Genomic DNA, 27,726 nt, shown 5'->3' with positions numbered 1-27,726 from the left:
GGCCCGGCCGCCGCCGCCGTGCTCCGAGGGGAAGGGAGCGGCGGCGGGGCGGGACGCGGGGCGGGACCGGGACGGGCGGCGGGGCGAGGGGCGGCGGGGGAGCGGGGCCGGGTGCCGGCCGTGGGGCTCTGACCGCTTGGGAGAACCCGTCCCGGGCCGGGGTGCCGTGAGGGGCTGGTCGGAGGGCTCGGCTGGCAGGGGGGGGAGGCTGTTTTGGTGCTCTCAGGTGTCTGGGTGCCGATCCCGAAGCATTCCCGGCTGCTCTGAGGTGTTGTTTGGAAAGCAAACAGAAAGCCCGGAGAAAGGCTGTTGCCTGACGACTTCGTGGGGGCCTTTAGTGCTTTTGTCTCTGGAATGGAAGTGAGACCGTAAGGAAACCCACGAACACTCCAGTCTTCCCAGAACTGCCTTCTCTCCTCTGAGGATGGGGCATGGGGAAGCTGTGGACCCAGCCCAAACCCGCAGACAGCTGTAGTAGCACCGAGTGGTGTGCTGGGGGCAAATCTATAACTTACGGCAAAACCAGACCTGACTGTGAGCGAGAGAGGCTGGACCCCGGTGAAACCCACGAGGGAAGAAGCTGCCCCGTGGCCCACCACCCTCCCAAGTCCTCACGCCGTGCAGCCGTCCCCAGGCAGGGACACAAAGGGACATGGCCACGGAGACAAGGCCGTGGAGCCAGAGCTACGCTGTGCCAGCCCGGCTGAGCTCCCTTCGGGTCCCCACCTAGCGCTGCACGCCGTCAGTGACAGCTGTGAGCCACAGCTCCATGAGGCTGAGCTTTGATCCTTGAGGGTATTAGAAACGTCTGTGATAATTCAGTAATTAAATCAATTCAGGATTTGGCCCTTAAGCTTCAACTTTCTGGGCTGGATCTTGCAGAGCATGTCTCATCTGAGGAACCTCCCTCACCTCAGAACTGGGGTGAGCTGCTAGGAAGGGACAGCTCACCCGTGGCTCACTTTTCTAGCACTCTCACACAACGAATGGCATTTTTTCCTTTAAGAAAAGAACTTGTCCCACTTCTCATCCTGCCTGCCAGAAATGGCACTGTCTTTTCCACTGAATCCTGAAATCTCCGTCTTTCTGCAGACAAATTTCCAGCAGGGAGCCCCAGTGGGACACACGCTGCTGGTCAGGGTTCAGGAAGAGGGAGCTATTCACAAGTACGATCTCAGTAAAAGGAAAAGGGCAGTTCCAGTATCTCTTCTTACCAGACATTGTGGCTGCTACGACTCCTTTGTGTGTCTGGGAGGGAAGCACCAGCTTCCTCTCTGGTCTGTAACTGCCGTGGGCTAGGGTAAGGGGGGATAGGAATTGTCCTGCCCTCAGTGCCAGAGCAAGAGCTTGAACTAAAAGCTCTCAAGCATCTTTCCAGTCCTGCTTTAGTTATGCATACTTCCCTGGCCCATACAGGTGGCCTCATTGTTCCTGGAGCGCTGGAGCTCTTTGCCCTGTTTGGAGAGTGAGGCAGTGTGAGGCTCTCTGGGGGTATTGTATTTTATTTTATTTATTTTATTCTTATTCTTATTCTTATTTTATTTTATTTTATTTTATTTTATTCTTTTTTATTTTATTTTATTTCATGAAGGAAAAGCTCTTTTTTGCCTGGAGTGCTCAGCTGTGCAGAGGTCCAGCTGTGCCGCAGCAGCAATGCTGGGGAGCCCCCTGCCCAGCCGCTCACCCTGCCCCCTCTTCCTCATGTTTCCCGTAAAGCAGACACTTTTGCTCTGCAGGTAACGGCTTCCTGCCATAGCCCTGGGCAGGTCTCCCTGTGGGGTAGGTATTTGCTCCCTCCTTGCCCCTCAGACTGATGCCTGTGCACTCATCCTACCTCTCCAGCCTTGCTGTCTGGACCCAGCGCTGCAGCTGGGTTGACAGGGCACGTACCCCAGGAGCAGTTTTGCATGGGTCTCCTCAATGGGCCTCCCTGCACCCATGCCTGATTTGCTGTGAATTGATGGTAGGGTCACAATCTCAGCACTTCCATATCCCCAAGCCCAGTTTTAGCCCTAAGTACGCACAAATTGTCAGTAATCCCTGCAGCACTGGCCAGGCATGTCAGGCTTCTCCAGGCTGCTGGCATGCCCTGCATGCAGAGGAGCCACATGATGAGTAGTCATGACCTCCCAGACATGGGAAAGTGGGTAACTGGCCACCTTATCTGCTTTTATTGCTTTTATAAAGGACTTCACCAAGCCTTGAATAATGCAAACTCCGTACAAATGTCTTTAGATCACTGATCTAATCATGCTGTGTCAAGAAGGATACTCCTGAGACAAGGGGAGCTCTGGCAAGTGTCTGGAAGTGGGAGACAAGTGAAGTGACACGCCAAATGCAGGGATGGCTGTTGCCACACGCAAGCTGCTTCTGTTGGAGCTGGGGAAGGGCACTCGGCAAGGAGAAAGGTGGCTATCCATTTCTAAAAATGCAGTGGAAATAGAACCCTCCTGGTTGTTCTCATTAAAAAGGCTCAGTACCTTCAGAACCAGGTTGAGCAAGTGGAGGCAAAGCCAGAAAAAGGTGCATCTGTGGGTCAAAACACTTGCAAAATCTTGCCGTAGTCTCAAGCAGCAATTCTGCCTGCTTGTTGGAGGGCTGTGTGCCCCGAGGGACTGCAGGAGCCCCACATGCAAGGGGCAATGTTTGCCTGTCCGAGCCGCCAGCCAGCCAGTGTGGGGAGAGAGCAGAGCTGGTCATACTCCTGCTTTTGGTGGAGATGGACTTGAGGAGCCAAATGCATCTGCAATCCAGGACACGGATGCATGTGCAGAAGCAACCCCGGTAATGCTCATCCATGTGCTGTGATCCTGGTCCATTTGCTGCGCTATAGGATGGGGCAAGCACCCAGCTGTGCTCTTCTGATGAGTAGATGCCTGGAGCTACAAGGACTTAGTAGCCTGGGGCTGCTCTCTGTGCCTTGAAGACAGGAGGTTTGCAAAGCAGCCAAGCCTGTGAGTGAGGGCAGGACCAGAACTGGAACTGTGCAAAGAAAATTGGGTGGGAGCCAGATGAAGAACTGCCTCTTGAGACTGGCTGAGTTGTTTTTTTACTTTTAATGTTTCCTGGCCTGTGCGGTAGGAGAGCTGGGCCAGCTGAGGCTGGAAGTTTGTTTCCTCAGTGCTGGGTGATGCAGAATCAGTGCAGAAAAGTGGGAGAGAGCGTTTTGCTGGGATCTTGCTTGTGTCACCAGCAAGGCACTGGAGGGGGGAAACTAGGCAGAGATTGCCTGTACAATGTGAGTTGTGTGGGATTTTGCACTCTGCCCCTCAGATTCACTTTGGCTTTGCTTCAGGAATGATGGAAGAATGTGCAATTTAGTCACGTTATTTTCCCAGGTTTTACAGAGACGATGGTATGTGCAGGATCTATTGGGTTAGCCTAGATTGGACTCCCCCCCCCCCCCCCCGGTTGGGATGGTCAGCAACAGAGCATTCTTTCCCAGTTCGCATCTTCTGCAGCGGAGATCCAGGTCCAGGTCTCATTTTCCCGAGGCTGCTCCTTTAAGGCAAGCCCCAGCCTGGCCTCGTTTGCTTGAGCAGCTGATGATTTTTAACATGTGTTGGCTACAGGATAGTCAGTCAGGAAACAGCAGCCCCCCCCCGGGGATGCGAAATCAGCGCATGCAACTCGGGAAGAACTTCGCTAACCTCCCTGGCATGCTCTCTTTAGCATTTGTCTTTTGATTTGAACCAATGAATTCCTGTGCCTAAGCCTTATTTAATAAATAAATAAATAAATAAATAATAAAAAGCCTCTTCCCCATCACACCATACTTCCAGGTTTCAATGGGAAGCTCGGTGCTTCCAGCTGGTGTACTGGATCGGCTCATCTTCCTGCGCAGGTCTGCCCCAACCACGTGGAGAATGCGCTGTGACATCTGTGTCCGACATCTGGGGTCAGTTCTGGGGGTGGCAGGAACCAGCCCTGCTCCCTTGGCCAGTCCTCTCCCGTGGCCCAGCAAAGCCGGGGTGGTTCTCCCCCTCCCTGGGGCAGTGTAATATTTTACCAGGTAGCAGGAACCTGAGAAACAGAAGATGTGCCAATGGCACGCCTTGGCCCCTGCCCCTCTGTGCCTCATTTTCCCTCTGCCTAGCACAGGTTTTCAGAGGACCTTGCTCCCTGTGAGGTTGCCAAAGTGCTTTAGATCACTGCAGGAAGATGCCCAGCTTATACAATGCCCTGGTGCTTGTTTATCCTGGGGGATGCTGCAAATGCTGTGCTGCAGGGATGTGCCCTGGCTGGGTGTGCTCTGTCAGAGGGAGGAAAGGCTGGTCTGGATGCAGATTACAGAAAACACATGCATAGCAGGAGAGCTCCCAGGGTGCTTATTATGTAGAACTAGTGCAAAGGGATGGATGCCAACAGGGAAGTACCAAGATTTGGGACCCTGGTCCCAGCTCCTGCAGCCAGTTTCAGACTTTCCAAGAAGTAGTGCTTTCCCTTGCAGCATCTTTTCAAGCAGAAAGTTACCATCCCTCCATCGGGCATGGGCAGAAACCAGCTGGAGATGGCCATGGCAGTCCTGCTGCTGCTTAGATCAAGGAGGGATGAGTAAAGCCTGCTCTCTTATCTCCTCCTCCACCTAGAATGGAAAGCAGCCCTGCGGGAAAGGACCTGAGAGTCCCGGTGGACAGCACGTTACCCGTGAGCCAGCGCTGTGCCCTCGTGGCCAAGGAGGCCAGTGGTCTCCTGGGGTGCATTCAGAAGAGTGTTGTGAGCAGGCTGAGGGAGGGGATCCTGCCCATCTCTCCAGCCCTGGTGAGGCCTTACCTGGAGCCCTGTGTCCAGTTCTGGGCTCCCCAGTACCAGAGGGGCATGGAGCTCCTGGAGCGAGTCCAGCAGAGGGCTATGAAGATGATGAGGGGACTGGAGCATCTCTCATATGAGGAGAGGCTGGGAGAGCTGTGCAGAAAATCGTGGAAGGGGAAAAGGGTGGAAGGGGAAAAGGGTGGAAGGGGAAGAGGGTGGATGGGAGGAAGGTGGTTTTGGTTTGTTTTCTTTGTTTCTCACTTCTCTAGCTTGTCAGTGATAGGCAATGCATTTCTCTAATCTCCCCGCTCTGAGTCTGTTTTACCCGTCACGGTAATTGCTGAGTGATCTCTCTGTCCTTATCTCAACCCCTGAGCCCTTCTCATTGTATTTTCTCTCCCTTTGAGGAGGGGGAGAGCAGTTGTGGTGGGGCCCACCTGAGTAAAACCACCACACACACACCAACAGACCCAACACAGACACACAGTGTGTCCTTTCTTTGCAAGGCACACAGACCCTCTGCTTTGTTCCAAGGAATTTGGAGAAGCATGCAAACCATATGGAGGCTGTGGGGAGGACCGATTTCAGCGAAGCAGTAGTTGAAGCTGACTCAGAGCTTCCCACCGCAGGTTTCCTGCTGGCTCAGGGCTTTTTCAGCCTTCCTCCCTCCCCATCCCCAGAACCATCCAGCTCCTTGAGAGCAGGCTGAGGAATATTTACGTTTCACCCACAGAACTGCAAGGGACCCCTTCCCTTTGTCAGGGCAGTTCACAGGGCCAGCGTACTCACTGCCTAGTAATATTTTAGTAGACACATCCTTCTGGAAATCACTGAGTGCACCTAGCTGGATCTGGGTCAGTGTATGCCTGTTTCTGGCTGCACAGCAGCCACTGGACTGCCCCACAGTGTGCTGGCTGCCAGGCTGCAAGGAGAGCACACGAGGACACAGCCTTTTTTACCCACAGCCTCCCAAACTCAATGGGCTGAGAGCAGTCTGCAGCCCCTATCTGCCACCAGTTCCCTCCCTCCCTTTGGTTGGGGCCAGGGTTTGCTTTTCCCTGTTATCACTGGGGAGTGAGGCCTTCCTGCCGGGCTGCAGCAAGCCATCTGCAGAGCTGGCCAGCTCCTCCAGCCCCACGCAGTGCCAGCTGCAGGGCTGAGGCTGAAGGCTCTCAGTCATCCTAGGTGGGAGAGGGCTGTTTGGTTGGGTGGGCACAAGATAGCCCTCGCTGGGCAGAAACTCCCATTCCTAGAAGCTGTGGTGGGGAGCTAGTGTGTGCAGCCTTCTGCCAACGGGCAGGCTCTGGGTTGGCTCAGCTCAGCTCCTCTTCTCCCACAGCACGACTCTTCCTGGCTCAGCCCCAGGGTCTGGCACTGCACCTCAAGGGAAGACATCTCCAACTTCGGCTGACTGGTGCCTCCCCTGAATGGTTAAGCTTAGACATGACACCTGGCTGCTCCTGGGCTGCAGAGAATAAAAGGAAGCTCTGCTGGGTTGTTTTGACTCATCCTCCGGGTTTTGCAACCTCCTGAAAAAGCAGAGCATCAGAGGTCAGCTCTACACCACGCAGCCCAGCCGGGTATGGGTGCACCAGCTGTGTTTCCTGTCCCCACCTCCGCAGCCCGCTTTCCTCATTCTCCTTCTGTCTCCTTCCACACAGCTGACTCTGCTCTTGCTCTCGCTGTGGGAACTGAAACCCAGGAACAGCACAGCAGAAGGTATTTTGGCTGCTCCTCCGTGTCCTTACATCTTCTGTTGCTGCCCTCATTTTGCTACCACACCGGATTACATCTCTGTGTGAAAGGAAGGTGTCTTGCGGTGTAGGAAGGATGGGTACAGAGGCACCTGCTTCAAGGGTCTGCTTCCCCTGGGCCAGCCGAATGTGGCATCAAGCTGTGTGCTAGGGGAGGGTAGAGTGGGCGGCTGGTTCATTTTCTAGCCTGACCAAAATACCCCCAGACCCTTTTCTTTCAGAGATGCAGGCCTGGGACAGGCTGTTTCTGTATGTTTGGCAGGCAGCCTGATTTCTGCGAGGTGGGGAGAGGAGACCAGGATTTCGCATGGTGATCTGAACTTGTCCTTGACTCTAGCTAGCAGCCCTGGCTCTGCCTGGCTCACCTTGCCTGGGGGAAGTGCAATGGGGCTGGTGCCTGAGGGAGCAGCCAGCCCCTGCTGTGCCCTGGAGTGGGTAATAGAAGCTTTTTCCATCTAGGCAGCACAAGCGACTCGATGTAGGGCCCCAAACCTCCTTGTGATTGCTCCAGGAGACCCTTGCCTGAGCCAGGGACAACAGGAAAGCCTGCACAAAGCACCAGGACGACACCTTCTGTAACACCCAAGGGGAACTCCTCGTTCCTGAGATAGGTGCGCCTTGGGTGGGAGCATCCCTTGGCTCTGGCGGGGGAGGAAGGCCCAGGTTCTGCCTGTTCCACACTGAATCTACTCCTCTTGGCTCGTCTGGGAGCTGATCTGCTTGCTCCCTCTGGTGAACAGTGTGGGGCACGGCCGGTCATGTTGCTTCCCGGCCTGTGCGAGCACAAGCGCCCGCATTTCTCCTCTCGCTTTTTACATCTCGTCTTCCTCCAGTGCTTCCTCTGGCCGTGCTGGGTCGGGTCCCTGGTCCAGCAGCCCTGCTCCCCACACTGGCACCCAGGGGAGGAGCAGAACACCTTGCAAGAGGCAGCCAGGAAGCCCTGGTTTTACCAGAATCTGTCTCAACCCCTTCCAGGGCCCTGCTCTCCCCGTAGATTTGTGCACATACAGCTGCAGGAAGGTGTGAATTACCAAGCTGTTTCCAGCTACAGCCATACCAGGTGTGTAGCTTCTGCATGCCGGGGTGGCTGCACATCTTTGCGTGCACAGCCCTCTGCCCTGCTTCACCCCAGCACTGCCAGAGCTGTGGCCTGGCATGCCAAGAGAGCTGCCAAGGGGGGCACGTGGCTTTGCCTGCGTTTGTGACTCCAGCAGCCAAGAGGAGCAGCTATTGCTGTGAGGATGTTGGACAGGATTCATGTTGCCGGACCTTGGATGGGCTTGGCACACTGCTACGAAGCCTCTCCGGGGATGCGTGGCTGTGTCTTCAGTAGGGTAGAGATGAGCGACTGTGCGCCAGGCACACGGTGCTCCAGAGCAGCCTCAGCCCCACGGGCAGCCCCGGTGCAGCAGCTGATGGACGTTACCTTGCTGGCTCTCCTGCACTTTCTTGTATGCCGTAGTCAACAGAAACTTAATCTGGAAATCAGTGTCGTTCAATCAAATGCAAGGCTGAGCTAGATTTGATGGAGGGGCTGCAGCTCTCCAGATGTGAGCTCTTTGCTGTTTTTCAGAAGCAGGACTGGTAGTCCAGCAAAGCCAGGATACTGACCTGAAGGTGTGGAGACGAGGACTATCTTGATTCCTTCTGCTATTCTGCACTTGTCAGAGGGGTGAGAGAGAAAGACCGTGTAGCGCTCTTTGTGGGATCTCAGTAAGAAAGACCTTAAAACAAAAGGTACAATAAAATAACTGCTTTAATAAGTTGGAATAAAAGAGGAATATAGATGGAGAGGAAATCTTATAAACCTTCAGATGCTGGGAACCTGCAGCATCAGACAAACCCAGACTGATTTCCTATGGCACTGCAGAGATCCTGTCAGTAGAGAGGGGTTCCCCCAGCCCCGCTCCCCCCACAGGCTGTGGGGCTGAGGGGCACGATGCGGTGTTGTGGGGCAAGGGGTGGGTGCGGGTTCAGTGGGGCATCAGGGGCGAGCGGAGGCAGGCGGGCAGGGGGAGCAGCATGGGGCAGGGGGACATCTGAGGAGCTGAATGGAACTGGGAGGCATTCTGAGGCTCACTGGGCAGAGGCATCTGGGGGAGTCATTGGGGTAGGGGGTTACTGGAGGCAGCAGGGGGCAATGGGGCAGGGATTCAGAGGGGCAAGGAGTTATGGCAGGTGGTTGGTCCATGAGGATGGGAACATTGGTGGGCACTTTGTTGGGGGCTGCCACAGGGTGAGGGGAGCATTGGTGGGCAAATAAATGGGACAGGGAGGATGGGCTGCAGAAGATGGAGGATTCCAGGAGGTCAGAGGGGGTCTGGAATGGCAGTCCTGTCCCGTGTTAATGTCTGTGTGCCCACAGGTCTTCACAGCCTTGAGCAGCAAGCACCTCATCAGCATCTGTGAATGCACAGAGATGAGGACGAGGTTCTGCCTCCTCATGGAGCTGGTCCCCTTGGGGAGCATCCTGGCAGGGTGGCAGAGCCAGGGGCCCTGCTCTGAGTGCCAGGTGGGGCTCTGGTTCTCCCAGCTGGTCCTCTGCCTGGATTACCTGCACAGCAGGGCCGTCGTCCGCCGGTGGGTGAGCACAGGGGGACGGGGATCCTGTTGTGGCAGCTGGCAGATACCTATTTATTTATATATATATATTATATATATATATATATATATATATATTTATATATACCTATTTGCCTTATTAATCGTAACGTTCTTGCTAGTGGTGAATTTTGTTGATTTGTAATAAATATGTTTATTAACCAAAGCCTCCGTGTCCTCGTGTACCCCAGACTCCTACACACTCACTGTTGCAGTTGCTACATACCCACCAGCGGGGTAGTTTTCCCCCATTTAACCTGTCACCACAAAAGTCAAGCAATGGAGCAGGCTGTCCAGAGACGTGCTGCTGTCACCATCCTGGTGACAGGGCCTGAGCTGATCCTGCTGTGAGCGGGAGGTTGGGGAGGGACCTCCTGAGGTAGGTCCCTTTCAGCGGGATAGGTTGTGGGTAGTGTGTGCGCAGCCCCTGCCCTCACTGACACCGCCACCCCTGTCAGTGCTGGGGCTGGCCACTGCTCCCACAGCCCCCCATCACCACCTCCTGCACTGTTTTTTTCCAGGCTGGCACCTTGGGCATTCTTTTGGGGTGCTGACAGAGGCCGAGCCAACCCTGCACCCTCAGAGGGCCCTTGCAGTGGGGGCGATAGGGCAACAGGGCCTCACGTTTCTCGAAAGAAAATCCCCCAGAGTGACCCACGAGCATCTGCTGCTCCTGCGTGGGTGAAGGCAGAAAGGGAAAGGCTGCCCTGCAGCCAGGTGCTGGGGCTGGACAGGTCGCTGGCTGACAGAGGTGTGGTTTGGGCACTTGTGGGGCCTGGTTGCGGTGCTCCCCGCTGAGCATTAGTCCTGAAGGAGGTCCGTGCAGCGGGAACAGTAGTGCTGTTTCCTTTCAGGTTTTCTTGTACGAGGCAGGCTGGGGTGCAGAGGGATGCCCTCGCCCTCAGCAATGATGACCCCGAGTCCCTGCATGAAGCTGGCCCTTGCAGAGCCCAGCTTTTCTATAGCCCAGCTGTAGGGCCAGGCCACGGTGCCCAGCTGATGTCCCAGAGCTCGCGCCGACAGCCCCTTTCCACAGGTACTGAGCTCTGCTTAGCAAGAGCAGCAGCAGCAGATCTCACGCACACACCCACAAACACAGCTGGGCACTGCGAGCAGTCTCCCCAGCATCATTTCTTGGTCAAACCATGGCCCCAGTGCAGCCCCATGGCTGCACTGTGCAGAACAACATCCCTGCTTTCTGCGGCACTGCAGCCCCCAGCCGAGCCTGTGCCCAGCCCTGTGGCTGATCCAAGGCCTGGGGACAGCAGGCATGGAGCCCACCCCCAGCCCTTGCAGGGGCAGCAGCGTTTTCCCCTCCCTAGCACCTGGCTGTGGGGCAGGATGGCCCCCAGCGGATGAGGAGGAGCTGGGCATCCTTCCCTCTGCTTCTCCTGCAGCTCCTCGGGGCACAGCAGGCAGCAGACATGGGACAAAGGAAAAGAGGCAAGACACAGGGGGCCTGATGCAGGTTTTTTCTGTACAGAAGTGTTTTTGACACCACAGCCTGTTGCTTATAATAAAACAGAAATCAGAAAGAGCAGCCAGAATACACACCCAAAGGCAAAACCCCTCGGCTTAAAAAAGGAGATGCTGGGCCTCAGGGAGTGGAGGCCAGCAGCTGGGAGTCCAAGGGGAAAGGGTACACCTGCCCTGGCTGGGAAGAAACACAACACAAAGAAAAAACAAACAAACAAAAAAAAACACCCATTGCTCCCACTGCTGAGCAGGGGAGAGCCAGAAAAAAAAAAACAGATTGTCCCATCCTCAGAGTCCTGTTAGCACCTGTACAATAAAACTGTACCATCTACCGGGAGCGGAGCAGCCCTGCCCCGTGCCCGTGTGGCTGGCACCAGTGTGCCGTGCCCGCTCTCGCCAGTAGAACTGCTCCCAGTGACACAGGAGGGGCCGTGGAGTGAGGAAAAGCCAAGCAGACACAGCACAGGGCAAGGGGGGGGGGGGGTCTGCAGCGGCGAGAGACCCCAGGGGGAGACAAGCTGCTGGAAGCGTGGGGTCTGCTCGGGGTCGCAGGCTGCAGCTGCCTCCGCGACAGCTGAAGGGGACTGAGAGCAGCAGGGGGAATGAAATGCAGGAAGGAGCCTGGTGAGAGGACGGAGCAGAGCGGCTGGCTCTTGGCTGGCAGGTGAGAGAGTGCCTTCAGCAGAAGCTGGCTCCAAAGCTAAGAGCAGTGACTGTCCCCAGGCTCTCAGCCGAGGTGCGAGAGTTCTGCAGCTCAGGGGCTGTGCTCCAGGGGAGCGCCAGCCATGGGGAGTGTTGGAGAGGGGCCGGAGGAAGCCCTCGTCCCATAGCCCGCAGCTCACATAATCACAGTGATACAGACTCAGCAAAAACAAAGGAAACATTACAAATTAAATACTAATTAAATAAATACTATGGAAGACGTTGGGGGCAGGGAGGAGGGCAGACAGAGAGGCGCAGTTCCACAGGGTCAGGCAGGAACGTGCAGCGGCACCCACTGCCCCGCGCTCGCAGAGCTCGAGCTGGTCACTGCCCCATGAGCTCCAGCCCACGAAGCCCCACAGAGAAGGCTTCACCTCCTGCTGTTGCTGGATGGGGCTGACAGAGAGCTGCAACCACCGCTGCTCATCACAAAGGGACCCTTGGAAGTCCTTGGAGGCAAGTGTCCTCTCACCCCAGCTGGCACCGAGGCACCGTGAGGAGGAGGACTGGCTGGCCAAAGACTTGGGTCCCTGCTGCTGGCGCTGAGAGGGCTGCTTCCCGTTGGTCCTTATTATTGCCTTGTAATGCAGGGAGCAACCTGCCCCCGTCAGCTGCTCCAGGCCTCATACTCCACCGCCGAACCCAGCAGCTGCAGCAGCTCGGGCTCGTAGTGCACCAGCTCCACTGTCTCTGCAGCACCCTGCGCTGGCTCGGGGCTCTCCTGCACCTCGTCCTGGGCCAGCACCTGGCTGAGGGCGACCTGGCGCTGGAACTCCGCCCTGGGCAGCGTGGCGATCTCAAAGTGTGGGAAGCGGGCCTGGAATATGCGGGAGGACAGCTTCAGGCGCTTGAGCACATCGGAGAAGAGGAACCAGTTGCTGGGCCTGCGAGGACAGCAAGAAGATTGTGTGTTAGGGGATGTCCCGGCAGCACCCCCAGTCAGTGGTGAGCAACACCAGGGGCTCCATTTCCCTTCCCTTCCATTTCCCTTTCTCCTGGTCACCGTGCTTGTCCCATTGGCTGGGCAGAAATTGTCAGGAGTAGAAATTTGCTAAACAGAAGAGAGGCATTTTTCTTGCTCCCTCTTTCCAAGTCAGCCTTCTCCCCTCTGCCATCCAAGCAAATGCAATAGCCATCGTGTCACGGGAGGTGGAGAAGGGAGGAGTGCTCCAGTGCTGTGACCTGACTCAGACTCTCATGACAGGAGAAACCATCTAGTCAGACCCATCGGTGCAAGCTGCTACTGACTATTGCTGCAGCAGCCTTTTCATCAACCGAGTGGGGCTTTACTCAACAAAATAAAATAAAACAGTCTATGCCATGCTTTATTATGAGATGGCATAAGATAGGGAGTGTACCACAAGAGGGTCATACTGCCTCAGCAACAGCAGCTTGCTGCTACTAGGAAAGCTGCCCTAGTTCCGTGCCTCTGTGTCTCTACATGTAGAACAAGGATAAAGGTAATTTCATCCATTGGCGAACTGGTTTGAGATCTACAGGTCGAAAACGTAACAAGCTCAACTCCGCACTACCCATCTCCTTTGCAGCTTGGGCTCTCACGAGTTTCCTCAAGCATGCATGAATTTTCAATACATGAACATTTCACATTATCCCCAGCCTGGAGGTTAACTTTCAGGCCCATGAGCTCCCCTTCTATTGCAGCATTAATGTCACCCAAATGCTCTCCGCTGCAGGAAAAGACACTCACCCGCGAGACACTGACACCTGGAGGTTATAGCTGGGAAGCAGCGGCTTGTCTGAGAACTCAAACATGAAGTTGTCAGGATCTTGCTCCTCTTCCTCCTGGTCTGAACTTCCTGGAGGGTTGAGCAGAAGATCGCATCCAATGGTATCTTTCCCCTCTGCAATAAGGAAAACAGAAGTTGGTATTGCTCAGCGTCACTCTAGCTGGTGCTCATCACTCCCCGAGGCATAACTCTGGACCAGCTACCACCACAATCCCACATGCGTGTCCCAACAACATCACAAGTGGGGAAGCTAACTCCCAGGGGCACCTCCTGCTCTCTTTCCAGTCCTTCACCTTGGAGAACCTCTCGAGCGCAAGGCTGCTCCACAGAGTGAGTGAGTTACATGGGAAGAACACCTTACGTTATAGCAGCCTTCAGGTTTACGCTGATCCCACACGTGAGACAAGGCACTGCTTGCTTGCAAAATGAGACGCTTGGACTTGGCAGTCTTTTTGGGGGTCAGGCACACACCGACCCCTCCCAGACTCTCCGTGAAATGGCCTCAGCTCTCAGCCCTTTACTAGCACAGCTATTTGCAGCCTGGAAGAATCTGTACCAGCCAGGAAGGAGGTGAATGTACAAGATGCTTTGTCCTCACAGACCCTATAAAAGAAGGCACTGCTCTCTGCTCAGTGAGTATTTTGCCACCCAGATCCCACTCTTCACAACCTTCAGTGGGTTATCTAGAGGTACATGCCAGTAGCTGTGTCTAAATAAGGACTGCAAGACTGTGCCACCAAACTGTGCAGCAGATCTGAAGACTACTAAAACAAAACAACAGTAAGTATGATTTCATAGGTTTCTGGCATAAAGGTAGCTTTTCTAAGAGGTTTCTGATCCAGCAGGATTTGCTTCATGTGTTGAAAAATAGCTTTCTGCCTGGGTTTTATTAATAAAAGGTATGAATAGTCTTGGGTTTGCAGAGCCTGCTGAGAAAGTACAGGATAACTCCAAGAACTTCCAGAAAATAGAGTTAAGATTTAATAGAGCAAAGTAGACTAAATGTGCTGATAAGCAAATAAACCAATCATGCAAAAAAAGTTCAAGACTACATATGAAAGAAAAGGCTGCCAAAAAATCTTATGGTTTGCTGCATGAGCAAAATCCATGCACCATACGGCTCTACAAATAAATGCAGCACCTAGCAGGAATGTTACGTTAATAGACAAGCTACAGCCGGTGACAGGAGACGTGCATTCACACATGGGTCTCAGGAAAAAGTTAAATAATGTCTTGGTCCTCCCACGGAAAAAAAAAATAAATCCTTAAGAACCAGAAGAACTTAGATCTTCAAAAGTTATTGTAGAAAAGGGCAAAAATAAGTGACACGAGTATTGCTCTGGTATCACTGCTAGGCAGAGCTGAAATGCCATCGCTGAAAAAAAACAGACACGTTTCTTGAACTTGGGAAAAAAGAATTAAAGGCATTTAATATGGCAAAACACGGTCCAACATCTATCCTGAAAACTGCTCACACTCAGTCCTGTCTGTTAACCTGAGTGAAGGCTGCTGACGAACAAGAACATCCTGTGCCACCGTAAGACAGAGGTAATCAGGCACAATAATGCTAGTCCCAGGTGCAGAATAAAAACCCTGCAGTGGGACTTAGTATCATGAGCTACAGGAGCATGAAGTGTGTGATGCTGATGAGCTTACCATACCCAGACCTTAGAGATCCCACACCCTCGTTTGTCTCATTTTCCTTTGGCCCCCAGAGATTTGCAGACAACATTCCTGCCTCAAAGAATGGAAATGGATCAAGCAGGGGCCTGGAAGTTTTCCTCCATCCTGACATGTAATGTTCCGTGCTTCAGTGGGTGGCTCTGATGGAAAGGGAAACTGAAGAACTGAACCACTGCAACAGAACTATCTTCTGCCAAGCTGGTTTGCTGTGGAGTAGCTGGGTCAGTTACCCTACAGCAGAACCAGGTACTTCGCTGCCCTGGGGACTGTCTGCTGCCAGGAACCAGAGGGGACTATTGAAGGTAACTGAGCCAAAAGGGGGCATTTCAAAACACTCATTAAGCACCACTGTAAAAAAAAAAAAAACAAACAGTCCCTTGACCTATTGCTACATTCCCTGATAAAGAGCCCCTCTCCAGCTTTCCTGCAGGCCCCCCATTAGGTACTGGAAAGCCGCTGCAAGGTCTCCCCAGAGCTTTCTTCTTCTTCTCCGGGCTGAATAAGCCCCGCTCTCTCAGCCTGTCCTCATAGCAGAAGTACTTCAGCTCTCTGATCATGCAGTAGTGTCTGCCAAGGCACAGACAAGTCTGATGCTGCCAGTTCACTACTGCTGTGCACTCATTTAAGTGTGGATGGAAAGGAAGGTCTCCTTCTGTGCCCACCGAAAACAGACGTGGTGGGATGAAGAATTACTTTCCAGCTGGGATAGTTCCTTGCTGCATCTTGCCACACAGAGTCACAAAAGCAAGTGTCAAGGGTAACACTGGAAACGCTCCATGCAGAGAGGTGAAAGGAAGGACAGTATGACTGACCACCTGACAGCAGCATGCTACTACTTCAGCTTGGGATCTCTGCCATCCTCTTTCTGAGCCAGAGAGGGAAGTATCCCACAAGCCGTACCATGTCATGGAGTTTCAGAATATTTTGTGGTCCCATCTCTCTTTGGATCAGCAGCCTCAGGACTGGGAAAAACCTAAGTTCTCCCAAGCGCTCTGTGGAAGTAACTGTTGAAGTCTGAAGCACCTGAGATGCATCAGCCCACCCAGCAATGGAAGGATCTTTCCACTGGAGCGAGGGTGAAAAGATATTTCTCAGGAGTTGTACAGGCAGTTTAATGCTGGATTTGTCTGACTTGTTAACCAACTTGAGGCAGCACGGAACAGAAGGAAGACAAAGCCTGATAAATGGCACCATGTGAATGACAGGGACCGAGGAGACATCCACAGCAGGAGCTAGTGTGAAGTCCCACTGGAAGAAGCAGCGTGTGTTTTAACAGAGAAGGCTGTCTTTTTCCATCCTCAATGAAGAAATGCTCTGACGAGCTCAACTGAAGTCTAGGGGAAGGAAATGAAATGCTGTCCCCAGTGCTTCCTGCAGAGCCCTTCCATGTATTAGCCAAGCATCTAAGCAAGTTCCTTGTGAGCACGGAACTGCCATCACTGATGGCATCCCAATAGTCCTCACCCCCCCCGAAGGTTAGCCAGCTGAAAAAAAGCAAACACCAACAAAAAAAAATGGGTAAAAGAAGCTTTTTTTTTTCATACAGGACAGAAATGTTGAAAGGTACACACATCTATGCTATTAGGTATACAAAAAGCAAAACCAAGATGGCAGATTTCTAAATTACTTGCACATGGCAGTGGGTCTCCTACAGGGAAGGAGAATTGACAGTCCACAATCTCACACCAGGATCTTGAAGAGGAAAGGACGCTGATGAATGGGGTACAAGCAGATACTCAAGCACATAAGCTCTCTGGGCAACCAAGAACTCAGCAGGCTATAGAAAATGATGACACAGCCACTCTCTTACCCAAAAAAACACCTGCTTTCCTTATTTAACTAAGAAATCCAAGTAGGAATCAGTGATAAATCAAAAGGGGTAATATCTTTGAAATATTTCAGTCAAAAAGAAACTACTTTTCTTTTGGTCAAGAGGATTCTTCTTAAAGGACTGTAATAGCTTCAAGTATTAGAAATCCAGAGGCTGTGGTTTTAACAGTTTATTTGGCCTGAGGTGCAAAAGCCTATACAGATTTTTTTCTGTTCTGAAGTGAAGAGTTACAGGGCCCTCTGAGTGTAAGTCCTCTACCAAGAGCACCCTTGGAAACATACCTTTTTTTTTTTTTTTTTTCCTAGTAGGACATTGGAAATGACATGGGGTGAGCAACTAAAATCAACAGCCTTTTGGCTTGGCAGCAAAAGTTACCCAAGTCTTTACAAAAGACTCAAAAGTGATAATCTATCTAGGGATCTATAAACCCTATAGCTGTCTCACTGGACGGGCAGCTCTGGGTACCTGGAAGTTTGAGACCTTTTCAAGGAAAACACCCCAAAGGAATAAGTATTTCCTCTGTCTTCCTTGGTTTTATCTTGGTAACTGGTTAGCAGGGTAGCAACAAGTACTGCTACAAGAATAACATGCTACAGGACTGGTACCCAAAGATCCTCAGGAATCACCAGCAGCACCTCGAGTCTAGTCTTGCTCATTTTTTGCAGCCTACTTAGAAGGACCCCCACATGTGGTTTCCCAAAGAAAAAGTCCCTTTCAGGAGCAGTGGGAACTCTCAGCATGCAGCATTATGTCAAAATAGCTGAGACGTGATTTGGGAAGGAAGACAGAACTGAGTGCAGGATGCATCATTATTTCACGTACACAGTTCTCTCTGCTCTGCTGCTGTAAATTAAATGGGATTGACTGAACTCACCGAGTACAGAGCTGCTGTAGAAGTCCCATGCTGTTTGAGGATCCCCATCAGCGCGCCCCTGGAGATCCAAAAGGTAATCTAAAGAGGAAAATTTGAGATGATTAATGCTTATATACTGGTCACTGTGTGATCCTGGCATACACATCCATTGATCCTGGATAAGACACATCATCTCTGTTGCTTTTCCTCTGCTGCAAAGTTAGGCAGTATGGCAAAATCTGAACCATAACTTACTTGTAAGAAGGGTACTTTCACTCAGGATAATGCAGCATTGCCCTGGCCCAAGAACATGAAATAGAAGCTAAAAGGGGAAAGCAACCGACAATACTACGTGGCTTGGAAAGAAAGGTTCTTAGAGTCATCTCAAGTTCAAAACTGCATCACCAACGTGTGCACATAACGTTAAGCCTGGAGGAGCACAGACAGACAACTGGCAAACAAGACTTCTTAGAAGCTGGAGATTACCTTATATCTATCCGGGAACCACCACCATTTACTCTCTCTCTCTCTTCCTCACTGCTGTGTAGAAGCCCTGACACTCATCCTGCTTCTATTTAAACAGTGTAGAAAGTGGGCGTGCTTCACTCTCTGACGTAGTGATCAACAATGGTCTTTTCTACTAACGGCAGGCAAGCGACATTTAGGCAGAGCCATGGCATTTTAGAGAGATGGAATTGTTACATGGCAACACAAGTATGTTCATTCGGGTTATGCAATAGAATCGTGAACTGCATGTGTTGAACAGTGTCTCCCATTCTGATACACTACACTGACTTTAGTTACGTGACCAAAATATTGCTGCTTTCTTGCCTTGCACATTAGAGATCAAAAAGAGCCTTGTATCTTATTTGGTAAATTATGTATTAGTCTATAATTAAAAGTTGGATGGTAAAAACACAACAGGACAGAGCTAAATTACTCAGCCACTGGCTGCTCAGGCACTTCTAAACCCTTCAACACCCAGACTTGGTCCTGTATGCTGCCACACAGAAAGGATGGAAACACTGCCACCCCAAGGCTTGGCACCTACCGCAGAGGAAGCGCTTCATCACATCACTGGTGGCAAGCTTCACAGCTGTCTGCCCAGAGTAAGTGGCCAGAGTGGGATCAGCACCATAAGAAAGTAGAAGCCACATGGTTTCCAGGTTGTCATTTGCCACCGCATCATGGACAGGCCTGCGAGGACAGGAGCATTATCAGAAAAAGAAGATACTGGAGGAGATTGCAAAGCAAATTATCCATTTTGGGTTAAAACAAATCCAGTGGTGACTGATAGCTCTTCCTGAAAAACATGTCCTGCTCACTGCCTCCAAACCTTTTGGTGTTTCTCCAGAAGTGCTCCCTCGCCTCTCCCTGACTTGCCTTGTGCCATCCTGCGCACTGCAGTTCACATTGGCGCCGTGCTCTAGCAGGATGTGGAGGATGTCGATCCATCCTCGCGCACAGGCTTCGTGCAGAGCTGTGTAGCCAGCGTTGTCACGATGGTTCACATCGCTGCTCTTTTTCTGCAGGCAGTAGAGCACCACATCCTACAGGAACGATACCGTTGCAGGCCTGGTTACACACAAACCAAAAGAAGGCAGCACGGAGCACGAAGCAGCCAGAGGCACCAGAACTCACCTTGTAGCCCAGGCGAGCTGCTCGCTGCAGAAGGGTCTCCCCTGCGTTTTTGTTCACTATCAGCCGCCGTGCTTCAGGAGGAATGTGCTGGGCCACAGGCAACTCGGGGGAGTTCCCTGGGCTGACACAATGGGATTTACAAAGTGGCCATGAGTCCTGGGGCTTCTTCTGAGAGCGCATTTTGGGCTGGATCCAGCATCCTTTCACCTGGGGGAAAAAAAAAAAAAAAAAAGGAATACAACTTCTTGGCACATGCAGGCATGGCTTACAAACAGGAAACACCCTCTCATTTCTCCCCACCCATGTTCCCCCACCAGTTCAAGCCATACCTTCCCCTCATCACAGATTCCTGCCAGGTGTTTGGTTTTACATTTGCGTTTTCCTGATGGTTTCTCTAGCTCTTCTTGGACAGGAGAACTGTCTGAGCTCTCCAGGAAAAAGCCGTTTCGAAAGTCTGGATGTCCTTGAGATTTTCGGGGGGATGGAGAAAGCCTGCTCCTCAGCTGCAGCTCTGTGCCTTTGCCCTGCGCAGACTCCTTCTGCTTCCGGTACCTAAAATCTAAAGGAGAAACGGCAATGATGGAGTTTCTGTAGGCACAGAACCAGCAACCCAGTTCTCTGCCACCAGTGAAAACGAACTGCTCATCTCTGGTGGCCACACACCCAGAAATCCAGACCACGGTAGAGGCCCTGTAGCATGTCAGAAGCAGTAAATACGCAAATTTTCCCCATCAGGGATAGACTCAGCACGGACACAAGAAGCACAACGGCAGACGGCCCCCCTAGTCTGAAAAGACCAAACCTACTGAGATCTGGGACTTACACACAACTCAACAAGGTTTTTCTTTAGCTCTAACAGTTCAGAGAATGCAGATTGTCAGCATGTAGCAGGGTAACTGCACGCTGCTGGACAGCGCTTCCCTCCGATCTGCAAGGCCAAGCAGGACTCAGAGGGGAGACCCTTAGAGAGACAGGACATCCAGGAGGCGTCCCCTGTAAGCTGTCCATGAACAGTCACTGCCTACAAAACCAGACCCTGCCTTGCCCTCTCGTGTCTTCCCCTTAAGCAGGGCATTAGAGTTTCAATTTAATATGCACGGAGGCAGGAAATACTCGAGCGCCTCAAGGGAAATCCGGGCTTTCCTTCCTTTCGTGATGCAGAGCTGCGGGGTCCTGTTCATCATGGAAGGACACGCCATCTGCTTCACTGAAATAGCAACATCCCATAGCAAGGGCACGGCATCAGTGAGAAAAAGCACGGAACCAAGAAGCCAAGCCCGGTGAACACATAACCACCCTGACACGAATGACACTGCACAGCTCCCTCTGTTGTTTATGAACAGTGCCTGAATAAAACAGGTCACAAAGGAAGAGCACTGTGCAGATCGAAGGAGAGCAGAGGCATCTGCACGCAGTCAGAGTCTGTCAAGCATAGATCTGCCCACAGCTTTGGGCACTTTGCGAGCAAAGCTTCATTTCGAGGTGAAGAGCTAGGAAATGCCCCTGTGGGCTACTTCAAGGGATCAAGAGGATAATCCTCAGAAACATAATGCTTGGGTCTGCTAGGGACACTGCATGAATGGTTGATCCTGTTGCCTCCAGTACCAAGACAGGTTTTGTAGGTGTCCAGGAGCAGCTTCCAAGTCACGCTAAGACTCTAGCTTCACCACATCCATCACCACCGATAACTTCCACTTAGGTCTTGTTATTGCTAGGAACCAGGGTCACAGATCTCCTGCAGAAAAATGGGTTTGCCCAGGTAGACACACACACAAAATCTTGAAGCCAACGTGTCTCAAGTACTACAAGCTGTTCGGGCCTGCGTGTCTTGGGGTGACTGGAGCGGTAGTGGGGAGAGGCAACCAGAACAACTGAGGAGTGAAGGAGCTACCTTACAGAGAAGCTGGGACTCCTCGGCCTGGTGAGGAGAAGGCTGAAAGGACCTGACTGAAGTTAGTAAAAATCACAAATGGGTGGATCAGCTGAATGGAGAAATCTTGTTCACTCAACCCTGCTGTGCAAGACTTGGGGCACTCAATGAAAGGAGTTAAAAAAACATGCAGAAGGAAGGACTTTGCAGGGCAAGGACAGAACTTCAGGGCTTTGCTGCCACCCAGGGGTGGTGGGAGCAAGTATCAGCAGGAGCAGAAAGGATTCAGACAAATTCTTGGCCACGAGGCCCATAAATTAACGATAAAAGGTATGGCTAGGGACAGCCCCCGTTTAGCTGTTCTGAATGCTGGGGAACCCCAGGCAGCTGAAGCCTGGCTAAAGCTATGCTCCAGTGCTTGCCCTGCACAGCCTCTGCGCTTGCTACAGTCAGGAGAAAACTGCGGGCTGACAGCATGTTAAGACTGTAAAGCAGCCCTGAAAGCGGCACGCTCCAGCACGCCCAGCATGTGTCATGGTCAGAGGAACACCACAGGCTCAGAGTTCTCATCAACGTGTGTGCCTCAGCTGTAGCTGACCAGCAGGAAAACTCCAGGGTATGAGCTCACAAGTGAAGAACAGGCAAGTCCAGCTGGTCAAAGTGGTATGCCCAAAATCAAGGTGGCGCTGGTGAAAGAGGAGGTACCTCCAACCGGTCAATACCTTCACCAGCAAAGTGCTCCAAAGCCTAGGGGTCCCGGTTGTTTCTTGGGTGCATTTAGATGATGAGGTGGCATTAGCAACCAAAGACTGCTTGTTCTAACCCCTCTCCTAGAGAGGATGGGACCCCAGCGCAAGCAGGTGGCACAGCTTTCTCCTCACAGCTAAGCTGCCAATACAAACCACAGGGGAGGATTTCTCTGTCGCTTGCAAACACTCTGGCTTTGTGAATCCTTACGGTCCTTCGTACAAGCTTGCAAGTTAATAAAGCAAAACAGAGCGTGCAGAAGCCTAGCTGAACCGTGATGGTTCTGTCTCCCTCTACTTTAGCTGGGAATGTTGAACACCACTCCCAGGGGTCCATGCTTGTCCAGAACTGTTTCACTGTGCTGCCTCGTCTGATTCCCATTTTCCCATGCCCTCTGTCTTAATCTCAGGGTAAGATCAGTATTTAATTAGCCACGTAAGCTGGCGTTTCATGCTGAAAAATTTACTGCAAATACTTCTGAAGGAGATGATCAATTGAGTGGCTCACACCGTGGACATCAAGCCTGCTGTTCTGATTGTACCGACAAAACCTCGTAATTGTTTAGAAGGGAGGAAAAAAAAGAACAAAAAAAAAAAGCCTTGGGCCCTGGCCTGGTACCAGAAACACTTCTGATACTGTACCTGCTTTGGATTTCCGCCTCCTGTGGGGGAAACCCACTCGTTCTTCCTCTCGTTCAGTCAAATACTCCCCTGTCTGGTATCTCCGACTTTTCTGTCGTCTCCTTTTCTTCCTTCTGATGTGGCTGTCATCCTCCTCCTCGTCGTTGGGCTCCCATAGCTGCCTGGGTGCTTCCACTCTCCAGGGCAGCTCCCGGGTTCTCTTTGCATGACAGCTGCTCCTCTCAGACAGAGACCTGTCCCTGGCCCTACGACTGTGATAACGTGATGCTCGGTGGGATTTCCGCAGCTTGCGACGTTTCAAGGATGTCTCTTCCTCCTCTTCTTCCTCCTCTTCTTCCTCATCCTCCTCCAACAACGGTAAAATGCCTTGACCAGTCACATCACACTCTCCCATCACACCAGCTGACGAGCCAGCAATGCTTCCTGCAAGAAAGCGCAATTTCAAGCTGACAAAAAAGCCAAGATCTCTATAAGAAAAAAAAAACAAAACGTGAGGCAGGACAGAAGACAGGCACGGGACTTTGTAAAGAGGGAAACGCTCACAATCCACCTGGCAGCGATCTGACAAGGCGGTGAAGCACCCTGCTCTCACTCAGCGGGGCTGCCTCAGTGCCTGGGATCCTGGCTTAACTCACCCGACTGGCTGCGTGTCCGGCTGCTCAGCACCACCGGAATGAAATCCCGAAAGTTGTTCTTGGGCTTCTTCTCAAGGCAACCTGCGGGGAAAACCACCCCTTGAGGAGACGCGCCACAGATCTCTGCACACACGTCTGCTGGCCCGCGAAGGGCAGTCCAGCACCTCATTTCAGCTGTGTTTAGGATCCCAGGTTGTGGTAGGAAGCCGCCAGCTCCAGAGGCCATTCAGCTTCTGGAGACCTGCAGCTCGGTCCCACAAACTGCCATAGCCTGACCCTGCAAGAACACACTGCCTTTCACAACAGTACCTTCCTCGTGGCTGTCCCCACGGTGTGCTGGAGATGGGAACTCTGTCTTCGCTGGCCTCCTACGCTTACGCTTTACCCTGAGGCTGTTGTGATCCTTCACTGATCCCAGGCCAGTTCGGCCTTCTCGCTTGCTGAGTTCATGCAGATTGTCGTGGTGTTTTCGCCACTGTGAATGGAGGACACAGACTGAAGCTTGAGCTGCTGATTAACGGTGCTGGAGGAGCAAGGGAGAAGGGACAAAACACTGTCCCCCACTCATAATGCTGGTGCCCTCCAGCATTTTTGACAACCCTGATCCCTTTTTGCTCTCAATTGCCTGCAGATACAGCTATTTCAGACATCAATCCACTGCCAGGCAATGCCAAAGAGCGCGGGCAGAAAGCCCTGTGCACTCAGCTGCCCTCCCCCGTGAGAGCTCCCTCCTCACCCCCAGCCTCACCTGCTAACTTCTCTGCAGTAACCCAACAGCCCCCAATTCCCAAATTCAGCCAATTCCCCCTCCTCACAGCCTCTCACCCACCTTCCGGCCGTGCATGCTCTGGCTCCCCAGTTTGCCTGGGGACTCCTCGCCATCCTGCGCTTTGCACTTCAGTCTCTTTTGCGCCTGCCTGGCGTCCCCATCATCGTGTTGCCGCTTGGATTTGCAGCGCACGCTGCCCTCTTGCTTGATCTGGCCCACTCCTTTGAGCTTGACCTCGGCAAAGGCCTGCGGAGCAGCCCCAGCTCGCAAGCAAGTGACGGATGCAAACGACACGTCACACTCCACTCGCTCCTTCTTGACCCTGCATAGATCCACCTGGCGCACGCACTGGAGGGGCTCCGCGGCTGGCGGCTGCTGGGAGCCTTCGCAGCCCAGCTCCTTGCGCTGGCTCGCCGTGGGCGTCTCTGGAATCATTCGCAGACTCTGCTGCCCGACTGCGGGCAGATCGTGAGACAAGTACGCTGCTAACACTTGGTTCTTAGGCTTTGCGTCCGCCTGTTTGAGGCTACAGCTCCCCTGGGGAGTCTCAGTCTGTACGTTGCCCTCTTTACTGGAGTCAGCTTCTGGTCCATCGCACTCTTGACTCTTCTGAGGGTTGTCCACCTTCCCCTTTCCCCCCTTCCCATCCAAAGCAGTGGTCTGAGGAGACGGACCTGCATTCAGTGGGACTGGACTGGCCTGCTCCTCGCAGAGTTTGGGCAAGGCCCGGCAGCTCTTGCCCTTGGAGGCAGCTTCCAGTTCCACAGGTGGGAGCCTGGGCAGCCCCTCCGGCAGGCTCTGGGCTGCGGTGCTGGACTCCGTCGGCTGCACGCTCAGGAACGTCGGGAGCTCTCCTGCACCAGCTGGCTTGCAGGAGCTGTTCTGGTTCGGGGGCAGCTGCCCTGTCGTGGAGATGCCAATCGAAAGCAGGGGGGTTTGATGATAAGGAGACCAGCCAAGAGGCAGGAGCTGAGGATTGGAAGGTTTTCCATTCACGGGGCATCGCGGGTACACGCTTCCCTGGACAGGGTTCCAGGTGGAGATGTCCTTGGATTGACACAAAGGAGCTCCCGGAGTAACTCTGCCATGAAGTCTCCTGGCAGGATCCTGCTGTCTCTCTGCTCCAGCTTGGTTGGCTTTCTTCCCGCAGGGAACCCCGGTGCTCCGAGGCTCTCCCTGGTCGATGATGGAAATAGGCTCCTGCTTGGGAAGGTGGCGTGGGTCCCTGCTGAAGCTCACGCCGGGGTCCTTGCTGAGCAGCAGGGAGGCAGGCACGGGGTTGGCGACGCCGACGTAGGTGCCTGGAATGGTGCTAATGAGCGTGGTGTTCTTCACCCAGGAGCCCTGCTCGCCGTTACGCAGGAAGTCGGGGAAGATGACAAAGGGCGGGGTGGTGCTGAGACACGAGGTGACGCTGCTGCCTGTGCTTTGTGCCGCACGCTGGGACTTGGACAGGACCGTGGTGAGCAGTGCTTTGCCGCTGGTGTGCACGGGCGTGAGGATGGGCATTGGAGGCGTTTTGCGTTGACTGGGCGGAGGCAGCTTCTGGCGATTGGACTTGGAGGAGAGATCGAGCGGCATCTCACTGCACTCCGGAGAGGAGACCATCTCGCGCTCCAGCTGCGGAGGAGACTTCAGAGGAGAGACTGAAGTAGCGGTCCCCGGTGCATGCGGCTCAGGCGCTGCCGGGGCTCTGGCTTGCGTGCCAGTGCCAGAAGAGGGAGCAGTGCTTCCACACGATGCTGCCGGTGCAGGCTGGCTGGGCGAGAGGGAAGGGCCTGCTGTGGACGGGGGAGCGCCATCGGCAGCGGTCTGGGCACCACTTCCACCTGAAGGTGAAGAGCAGCTAAGCTCCACGGAAACCACTTTGGCATCTGGAGCCAAGGGCCTGGTGACAGAGAAGGTGTAGGGGTAGGAGCGCAGCTCTGGGGAGGCAATAATGCCTGGAAGGCAACGCTCATGTAGGTAAGAAGGCAGGACAGGGAGGGTGAGTGTGGAGGAGACCCCTAAGGTGCTTGGAAGTGTAGCCACAGTGAGCGGCTGCCCGCAGCTAGGTGGTGGGATGTACACTAGCGACTGGCTCGGGCTCAGAACTGTCCCAGGCTGAAAGGACAGGGGCACTTTTTGCATAGCAGGGGCCTGAGATGTGGGAAAGCACACTCTACTCAAAGTAAAAGTAGCAGGGGTGGAGGCTGAGGTGCTGCAGCCGGAAGCAACCACAGACAACGTCCCTTCTGCCAGCACTGCTGGCCCTTGTGCTCCAGTGCTCAGGGTGGTTTTCTCCTTCCCAGCAGGCTCGCTCTCTGGAGCCACAGAGCAGGCTGGAGGAACGTCAGCCTGCTTGTCACTGGGAGGATCTGCAGGTGTCCAGGCAGCATCAGCACCGCTGCTCTCCTGCTCAGCAGCTCTGGGGATTGCAGGCTCCTGCCCTCTGCCATCCCCCTGGCTTGCCAGAGGGCCCTGGACGTCATCTTTCACAGTCTTTCCCACACACTCTGTGTTCGGGTTGGGATCAGGCGGCTGCTCTTCCAGTTTGGGTCCAAGCTTTTCCTCCACCTTGCCATCTGCATCCTGGGCACTGCTGCCATCACCGCTGACTGCTGTGAGCTCCACCTGCAACCAGAAGGGAGAAGATGGTCCTGAAAAGCTGTGCAAGCAGCTCCTAGCGAGGCAGGAAGGACCTTCTCTCTGTGTCCTGCGGGCACGGCTCAAGAAGGCCACGCAAACAGCTCTTTCCAGCTTAGAGTGTTGCTTTGCCCTTTGTGCACCTAGGCGCATCCCTCCAGAGGAGGGGCCTGCAGGACCCCTTCGGGTAGGTGCTCTTGCTTGGCCTGTTCCACCAGAGAAAAGGCCTTCTCTGACCCAGACGGGCACACAAGGAGCTCACCTTGGAAAGGCTGCTGCTGACGCAAAACTCTTGAGACCCCAAGTGCTGGGAGCTGTTCGTTTTAGACTCCTCATCAGAAAGTGGAGCTCTCCTACGGGAGGAACAAAACACAGCGTTACAACACCCTAGGATGCTCTTCCAGCATCCTAACCCTCATTGTCCCCAGACGGGACAGCAGAGCAGCCGACAGGCAGAAGCAGCATGCTCCAGGCGGACAGCTCATCACACACCTCATGCCTTCCAGGGCAGCGGTGGGTGCTGACTGCCACAGGACCGAGGGGATGAGCAGCACTGCTGTCCATCACAGCCTTCACCCTCCCAGAGGATACCACACGCCTGCTCCTATCCCCTCCGCTTCCCCTTCTGCTCCACCACACGTTTCCAGCCCCGTCCTCCTCCAACCTCCATCCTGCCTGTCTCTCCTTCCTCACACGCCCTCAGTCCTGTTCCTGTCTCCCAGCCACGCTCCTGACTTCCCAGCCCAGCGCTGTTGCTCTCCTCCAGGTGCAGATGGAGACCTCCCCCCCTCCAGGAGAGGGAGGCTGTGCCTGCGACCAGAGCAGCTGAGGCCTTCAGCCACCCTTCCTGCTGGCCTGCACGTTTTACTCTTTGCAAGACGGTTCTTGAGAGTAAAGTGGGAACTCAGAACAAGGACTGTGGGCTCTGTGGAAAGGACCCGTGCTGAAGAGACAGCTGTCCTTACGATCTGCCAGAAGCCTGGACGAGGGACGGTCCTTGCACGTGCAGTGCCCTGCAGCAGGACATGCTTGCCCTCGCAGTATTCACCTGCTGACAACTCTCCAGTTTTGCTTCAACCAAAGACTACTACGGACAAACTGCTGGCACCAGGACCAAGGAGCTCAATTTCAGCCTCTGCTACGGCATGCTTTCCTCTGGCTTTGTCCTCCTCACGCCCCCCCGTCTCCCCACAACCGGCCTCAAGCCCTCAGAGCGAGTCCCATCCTCGGACTCCCGCGTCCCCAGCGCTCGGCACCGGGACCCCAACGCTCTAGGACACCGGCACCAGGCCGGGTGCCATGGGGACGGCAGCCCCCCAAGCCCGCCGCCCCGCCAGGCCTCCCCGCCGCCGTGCTCAGCCCCGTGCCCGCGGCTCCCCGAGGCAGGAGGGCCACAGA

At 53.7% G+C, this 27,726-nt stretch overlaps 1 protein-coding gene across 1 annotated transcript; it reads right to left on the bottom strand.

Annotated features, from left to right (window-relative positions):
- Positions 1-10,564: 10,564 nt before the first annotated feature.
- On the bottom strand, positions 10,565-26,742 carry LOC118157254 (BCL-6 corepressor-like protein 1; the record flags this gene model as incomplete). Its single annotated transcript, XM_035311515.1, has 12 exons — positions 10,565-12,169; positions 12,994-13,147; positions 17,422-17,499; positions 18,452-18,597; positions 18,784-18,950; positions 19,042-19,248; positions 19,371-19,600; positions 22,300-22,722; positions 22,935-23,015; positions 23,244-23,409; positions 23,764-26,316; positions 26,591-26,742. Coding segments are annotated over 12 exons (4,634 nt in total), but the record flags the coding sequence as incomplete, so codon positions are not given.
- Positions 26,743-27,726: the final 984 nt, after the last annotated feature.

Source organism: Oxyura jamaicensis, assembly GCF_011077185.1.
Source record: "Oxyura jamaicensis isolate SHBP4307 breed ruddy duck chromosome 4 unlocalized genomic scaffold, BPBGC_Ojam_1.0 oxy4_random_OJ106462, whole genome shotgun sequence".
In the NCBI taxonomy this organism is placed as follows: Eukaryota; Metazoa; Chordata; class Aves; order Anseriformes; family Anatidae; genus Oxyura; species Oxyura jamaicensis.
This window is presented reverse-complemented; position numbering and strand designations above follow the sequence as displayed.